Below are 7,723 nucleotides of genomic sequence, written 5' to 3'. Positions count from 1 at the left end.
AATATACGTGCCTTCCAGAAAGACTTAAATGAACATTGTAATACACACTGATGTTAAACACCATTTTTGCACTATCTTGTGTGTACATGTAAATTGCTGACAGATGATATGATGAAACTGCTCTGTCTTTCTTTGTGCTCATGCACTCTTGCTAGTTGCGGGTACTAATGTCAAGCATGGTTTTAAGTCTTTGCATCAGCTGAGCATATTAAGCATAGGGTAGACTTAAAATCAGACGAAACATCTAATACGAGTGTAGTCAAGGGAACACACAGTACAGTACTCATTACATATAAATAACCATGACACTGTGACACATGACTGCAAAACTCAACAATGTACTTAAAAAAATAAATAAATAAAAAAATAAAAAAAAGTGACAAAAATTATCTATCTATTGCCAAATGCCATAATCCTGTATGGGATGGCCACAAACAAATCGCCTCCACGTCACCCTGTCCCATGCCATTATACCATTTGGAAGTCTGCCTCATATCAGTCACACTGACGGCAAACCATTCTCAAATTTATGTCTCACCATCTGAGGCTTAATGCACATTTCATGTAGAAAAATGAAAAAGACACTCAGTTCCAATTTTCACTAGAATTAAACCTTGGTGCTATGATTCAAACAGCAAACAAACAGCTTCAGTACTATACGCTGACCATCATATTACAAAAAGCAATGTACACATTTCAGCTCAATCAGCACGTGGAATTCGCTCTTCTCTAGATTCTGCTTAATCTTTTCACAACTGAGCAATCAACATGATTAGGATTCTTATCACTGTACCAAAGCATAAAACTTCTTACCGTTTCTTCATTTGCATGCAAAACTATGAGTCAGAGCTGAAAACATTACTACACAAGTTTTTATCCATGATATAAGCTCTTTTCCAGTTCTGATGCTCATATGAATTACTATCGAGACTACCAGATACCTGTAGTAATATTTTCAGTTTACAGAACATAATATTTGGCCATTTATCACTGTAAAATTCCTAAGTTAATTAAACGCTGAATTAACCATTGTCTGCTCTCGACTCAATAAGTTTCACAATACAAAACAAAGAAGATACTTATTACAATAAGCTGAAGAAGGATGCTTAGGCAAAATACTCAGGCTTTCAATGCTTTGGTCCCCTAGACACCATAAGCACAGATAGGACAACGGAAAATTTTAACAAGTCAAGTCTACATGGAATAAGGTTAATACAAAATCAGGAGAAAGTCTCAACAGTGACACTTAAAATTAATGTATGCTACTGTGGTCAAATGCAAAATTCTGAATATGAAATGGTGAATGTTAAATAATGACATATACCCTGACAATGTCTCATGTAGGATCTAACAGACTACATAGAAAAACAAAGATGAAGAAAAAGAGGAAAAAGATTAATACTGGAATGCAGTCACCATACAATAGACTTTGTATTCACTCCAGGAGAATAACAGCAAGCACGTATGATAGCTACTTGTATATATGTGCATATGCTGAGTCACTTTCTGGACACAAACGCTTATTGAATGCCACCTCCTGGACACACACACATACTAATTGCCACCATCTGAACATGTGTACACAGTTAATTCCCCTGTATCATCTGGAGGTATAGTTGCCATGGTGCTGCTTCTACTGCAGACAGGACTGAATTTTCTCAATCCATTCCTGCGCTGCCTGCCCATCTGAGGCACAAAAGTTGTACAGACGTCTTTTCGTTGAAAGCTGTGAAATGAACAGAAGACTTTGTTGCTCTGATGTACATTATAAGAAACAATAAAAAACATGTCTTTCATATAATTTTTAATATACTGGAGATAAACTGCTGAGAAAAGTCAGTGAAATAATTTCTCAGTGAACTGAACAAAACTACAGAATCAGAACTTATCTTGTGATCTTATATGACTAGGAGTGAATTACTCACATCAAAGAAGGCTCTTTCATCAATCTTCTTCGGTGCACCTTGTGTTGGTGTGGAAGGTATCACAGACACAACATCAGACAACTCTGTCACAAATGAAAACCAAGATGTTAGTACACATCAGCTAGTACTGTAATAAATACTATACTTTACAGGTATTTGATTTCATCTGAGAAGAGAAGAGCCTTCAGCTTTTGAAAGCTGGCAACTGATTGGTTGTCTGAGTGCATATGAGTAGGTATTTACTAGAGGGGTGCAAATGATGAGGTGAAAGAGAGAGAGATTGTCCAGGTGCTTGAGGGTGCAAAAGTGGATGTATGTGGATTAACTGAAACTAAATAGTGAGATGAGGGTGTGAGACAATGGAAGTATGGATGGGGTATAAGAGTGGGAGTGGGTGAGAATAAGAGGGCAAAAGGAGTGTGTTGTGTTCTGTGCAAGAGATGGAAGTATAATATAAAAGAGTATGGATCAGTTGGCTCAGAGATTGTATGGGTATGACTGAAAGTTGGACTACAAATGTGGGCGACTGAGTGTGTGTATGCACCAATGCAAAATTGTGTAAGCACAGTGAAAGAAGAGTTCTGGACAAATGTGGAAGTGTACATGGAAAAGTCTGAAAGGAATGTGGGTGTTTTTGATTGGAGATATGAATGGAAAAGTAGGGAATGTGAAGGTGGATTGAGTAGTTGGTGAGTGGGGTGTGCCTGCAGAGGTGGATGAGAATGGCGGTGCTCTAGTGGACATTTGTGCAGGGAAAAGGTTGGTGATAGCCAATACCTTCTTCAGGCACAAAATGATCCACAGGTATACGTGGTGAGTGACGAGAAGGGTGGATGGTGAACGGAATAAACGGAAGGCAATGATTAATTATGTGTGTGTAGATGATATGATGAGAAAATGTGTAATGGATGCAAGAGCATATAGAGGTTGGGCTTTCTTGGTAGTGATGAGAAAGAAGGTTCAAATGAAATGGAGGAATAGAAGGGATGGACAGAAGGAAGTAGTGCATACAAGAAGGGTGGAAAGGTTGCAAGAGGATGGAAAAAGGCACAATATAAGAGAGAGGTGGAGGAGCGATTGGACAAGTATGGATTGGAACAGATGGGATGTGGAAGGTGTGTGAAAGATATTCACAGAAGAAATCTGTGCAGCATGTGAGGTGGTGTGTGGGATGAAGAGAAGATGAAACAGGGTGCAAAGAACAGCATAGTGGAATGAAGAGGCGAGACAGGCTGTGGCACAAAAGAAGAAAGAATATAACGAGTGGATGAGAAGCAGGGGTGTGGAAGAAGTTGAGAGATGGAAGAAAGAGTTATACCATACACAGAGGGGAAGAGAGAGGTGAAAAGATAAGTAAGAGAGAGTAAGAAGAGAGTGGATGAGGAATTTGGAAGGAATTTGAGTGTAAAGTGGAGGGAATGTATGAAAATGTTCTGGAAAGATGTAAAGAGAGCTAGACAGGATGTCAAAGAAGTCAGTCAGGGAGTGACAGATAAAAACGGTAGATTACTGGTGGAGATGGGAGAAAAAGTGAGCAGGTGGAGAGAACACTTTAAGGAAGTGTTGAACATTAAGAATGAAAGTAACGCGAGTATAAGTAGCTGGGGAATGGCTGGGAGATGGAGGAATGTGAGAAGAGAGGAGGGAATCAATAGGATGGAAGCTGTGGAAGCAATGATGAGAGTCAAAATGAGGAAAGCCCCAGGAATTGATGGAGTGTGTGGTGAAATGCTGAAGCATGGGGGAGAGAGAGTAGTAGAAGGGATGTGGAAGACATGCAGATTGGCCTGGGATGAAGGTATAGTCCCAGAGGACTGGAAGTCACGTATAATTATTCCCCTGTACAATGGAAAAGGGGGAAAAAAAGTGTGGTAATCATGATGGCATTTGTCTTCTTTGTGTAACAGGAAAAGTATATGGTAGGATACTTATTGACAGAGTTAGGGAAACGACAGAGAAATTAGTTGGTGAAGAACAGGGAGGTTTTAGGATGGGAAGGGGTTGTGCAGATCAGATATTCATTCTTAGATCTTCAGTGGAAAAGTTTCTAGAGATGGAAAAGAAGTTGTATGCAGCCTTCGAAGATTTGGAGAAAGCATATGACAGGGGGAATAGACGAAGATTGTGGAAAGTATTAAGAATACGGAGTAAATGGGAAGTTGTTGAATGCCATGAAGAGTATGATTTGGATAGTGAACTGAGTGAATTTTTCTATTTGAGAGTTGAAACAGCGATGTGTCATGTCTCCCTGGTTGTTCAGTCTGTATATGGATGGGGTTATAAAAGGGATACAAGGTAGGGCAGTGGATGTTGGAGCAGCCCTAATGAGAGAAGGGACTGTTTGGAAACTCCCTGTACTGTTGTTTGCAGATGATACTGTGTTAAGTGCAGACGATGGGGAGCTGCAAGGCATGGTGGATCAGTTTGGGAGAGTGTGTACGAAACAGAATCTAAAGGTGAATGTATGGAAGAGTAAAGTCATGGTCTTCAAGAGAAATGAAGTCAGTGAATGTACAGTGAGGCTGCATGAGATGGAAATGGAAAATGTAAGTACATTTATGTACTTGCATAGTGTGATGAATAAGGATGGAAGTTTTGAGGGTGAAGTGCTTGAATGGGTACAACAAGGAGGAAAAGGTTGCTGGTTCCTTGAAAGCAATGATAAGAAACGGAAGTGAGCATGGAAGTGAAAAAGTTACTGCATGACACTATTGTGATAACAACTCCTAACGTATGGAAGTGAAGTGTGCACCTTGTTGGAGGGACACAAGTCAAGAGTGACAGCTGCAGAAATGAGTTATATGAAAGAAGCATTTGGAGTCACATAGAGAGACAGACTGACAAATGAGGAAGTGAGGGAGCATAGTTGTGTGGATGTGGATGTGCTTGGAAGTTTTAGGAAAAACACACTGAGGTGGTTTGGCCATGTGGAGAGGATGGAGAGTGAGAGACTGATGAGGAGAGTGTATGTGAGTGAGGTGGAAAGGGGGAGATTGAGAGGGAGGCCAAGGATGAGATGGAGGGATGGAGTGAAAAGGTATATGAGAGAAGAGGGTGTGAGCTGGGAGCTGTGCAGTGAAATGGTGGGGGACAGGGCAACATGGAGGTGATTTGTTTGTGGACACCCCCTTTGGGTTTACGGCATCTGGCAATGGACAGGTAGACAAAATCTTATTGTCAAATGGTTACTATAATCCTTATAATAAAAATTATTAAAATACATAGTTACTAATGAATGCATTTGGACAGCCAATCAGCTGCCAGCTTTCAAAAGCTCAAGGTTCCTCCTCCTCCTCCTCTCCTCCACAGCTTGCTTCTTCCCAAGAACCCTCCCTCCCTTCTCCCCCTCCCATCCCTTTAGAACCCTATTATCAACAAACTATCCTACTCTACATCTTTTATCAGCATCAGTATCTAATCCTGTGTTGCCCCATGAGGAGCGTAGAAGCCTGGGGCTAGGCAAGTTGGCCCTGACATTTAAGATATGAGTGGCCAGACTCACTCATCCCAGAGTGGCATTACGTAAGCAATATACCCCAACCACCCCTTCACAGGCTCAATCCGATTGGAATGCCTTAATTATCCACTAAACTACCAGGTGCCATAATCTGGCTATATGGTTACCACCCAGCATAGTACATGGTTTCCTGGTGCACAGGAAACCATTTAGCTTGTCACTCGGTGTACAGTCACCCGCAGACAGAATGATGAGGATGAATCATATTATTTCCCTACCCATCCACTCTACATACTCTAAACACATTCCTCAACAATCCCAATCCCACTGCTCCTACTCATGGCTGCTGTCATCCCACATCCAAGTCTCATACATATATCCCACTGTAGGTAACAACACACCCTCCTTTCTACATGTTCAAATAATTCAGCTTTCTAGGTAAGCTCAAACAACTTTCCTAAACTCAAAATATTTTTAATACTGTACTCTCGCCAGCACAATGCTGACATATAATCTGGACAGCTCTTACGATCTTGTCAAGCCTTACCAATGATGCCTTTGAAGTGTGCATCATCACTAGTGTCATAGTAGCGTAGCTGATGCTTTACAATGTCCAGCACGAACCACCTCTGCTTCCAGTTCTTGAGTAGTGATCCTCGTTTCCACAGGTACCCCTCATGAGTTCGGTTCTCAGCAACATTGGAGGAAAACTGCTCATAATACTGGTGTGAGGTTGTCTGAAGTGATGCCACACCTAATACATAATGGAAATGAATACAAATACAATAAGTAAGTCTCTGATTTTTTTTTTCTCTCTCTCTCTCTCTCTCTCTCTCTCTTTCTCTTTCTCTTTCTCTCTTTCCCTCTCAGCTCCTTTACTTGCAGAAATCTTCAAGTCACTGGAAACAAAGGATGTGCCAGAAGACTGAAAGCTAGCACATGTGCCGCCACCTTTAAGCATGGGTATCAAGAATATCCTGAGAATCACCATCCAATTAGCCTGGCTTCTATCATGGTAAAATTGTTAGGAGAAATAACTAGATAGGGTAATCAAACACCTGGAAATTCACAAACTGATTATGGACTCCCAGCATGGGTTCACACAACATACAGTAACAGTGGAACAGCTGAGGAATGGGTTAAAAAAAAAAAAAAAACTTTCATTTTCTTTATTATCTTGTGTGGTCACCATGTGTCTTCAAAACAGATTGAATATGACGCAGCAAGGAGTCAGCATGGTTTCTGCAGTACTCAAGATCAATTTCATGCACCCAGATGTCTCTGATGGCAAAAAGAAGGTAAGCAATTGAAGAGGTGTTCCTTTCGTAGAGTTTTAACTTCATGTGAGACCACAGCTTCGTGATGGGATTCAGGTCTGGAGAATTCCCAGGTCATTCAAGGACATTCACTTGCTTGTCTGATAACCTTTTCATGACCTTCTTTGCGTTGTGACATGGTGCAGTATCTGGGATGAAGAGGTTGCAGCCATGGATCTCAAAAAATTCATGTGGTCACAAAGAACTTCAACGTAGCGGTCTCCATTCATCGTCAGGTTCTTGGGATGCACATAAAATTCCCCTCGACCTAACTCTCAACTGAAGCAACCCTAAATAATGACTGAATTGGGGTGCTTGACAGTCATTTGTGCATAACAGGGTCAAAGGGACTCATCTGTGAGGGACATCTCGGCTTACCATGCCTTACTGCACCACGCTGGAAAATCAACTTGTTGCTCCATATGACCCTTCTCTAGTCCTCAGTGATGAAATCTTAGTTTTTTTTTTTTTTTGCAAAACTGAGATGGGCAACATGAATCCTGTGACTCAGTAGAAGTTTTCTGGTCATGGAGAGAAGAGGCATGTTCATGTGTTTCTGGCAATGCTCTTGAATGGTGCATTCTGCAACACTTCCAAGGAAAGAGGGTTTGGCCTGCTTCGGTTGTCTTGCTGCAATTCGTGAATTTCTCAATACTTTCCTCTTGATACTTGTCAGTAGCTGCTGAAGTCTTTCTGGGGCACCTTGACACATATGTACGGGATGGAACTTCACCTTGATGCATATTCTTGGCTTTTACATGGAGGATGAATACAGATGACTTGCTCTTCCCTGTACACTAACAGATCTCCTTCACTGATTTTTTGCCTCCCTCAGGGCAAGAAGCTAAGCCTTTTCTTGCTAGGTAAGAATCTTGTATCCTATTCTGAGGTGTGGGTGGGCAGCAGTGGGAGAAACAGTGAAGGAAGCAAAAAACTTCAAACGGTACATTGAAGTAGAAAAAAAGGCCCACAAATTGCTAGGCTACATCCACAAGCAGTTTCGTCATAGGAATAAAGAGACTGTT

The 7,723-nt window shown here is 41.2% G+C and overlaps 1 protein-coding gene across 1 annotated transcript in view; it reads right to left on the bottom strand.

Moving 5' to 3' along the window:
- Window positions 1-723: 723 nt before the first annotated feature.
- The window catches only part of Sbf (SET domain binding factor), a 219,984-nt gene continuing 212,984 nt past the window's right edge, over window positions 724-7,723 (bottom strand). The window contains exons 38-40 of the mRNA XM_080268179.1: window positions 5,930-6,136; window positions 1,926-2,008; window positions 724-1,726 (exon numbers count right to left, since the gene is read on the bottom strand). Of these exons, the coding sequence (XP_080124305.1) occupies window positions 1,634-1,726; window positions 1,926-2,008; window positions 5,930-6,136 (383 nt within the window). The 3' untranslated portion in view covers window positions 724-1,633. The remainder of the gene's footprint in view (window positions 1,727-1,925; window positions 2,009-5,929; window positions 6,137-7,723) is intronic.

This window comes from Coenobita brevimanus, chromosome 26, assembly GCF_032717465.1.
Source record: "Coenobita brevimanus isolate Jiangsu-jjx chromosome 26, ASM3271746v2, whole genome shotgun sequence".
Taxonomy (NCBI): Eukaryota; Metazoa; Arthropoda; class Malacostraca; order Decapoda; family Coenobitidae; genus Coenobita; species Coenobita brevimanus.
This window is presented reverse-complemented; position numbering and strand designations above follow the sequence as displayed.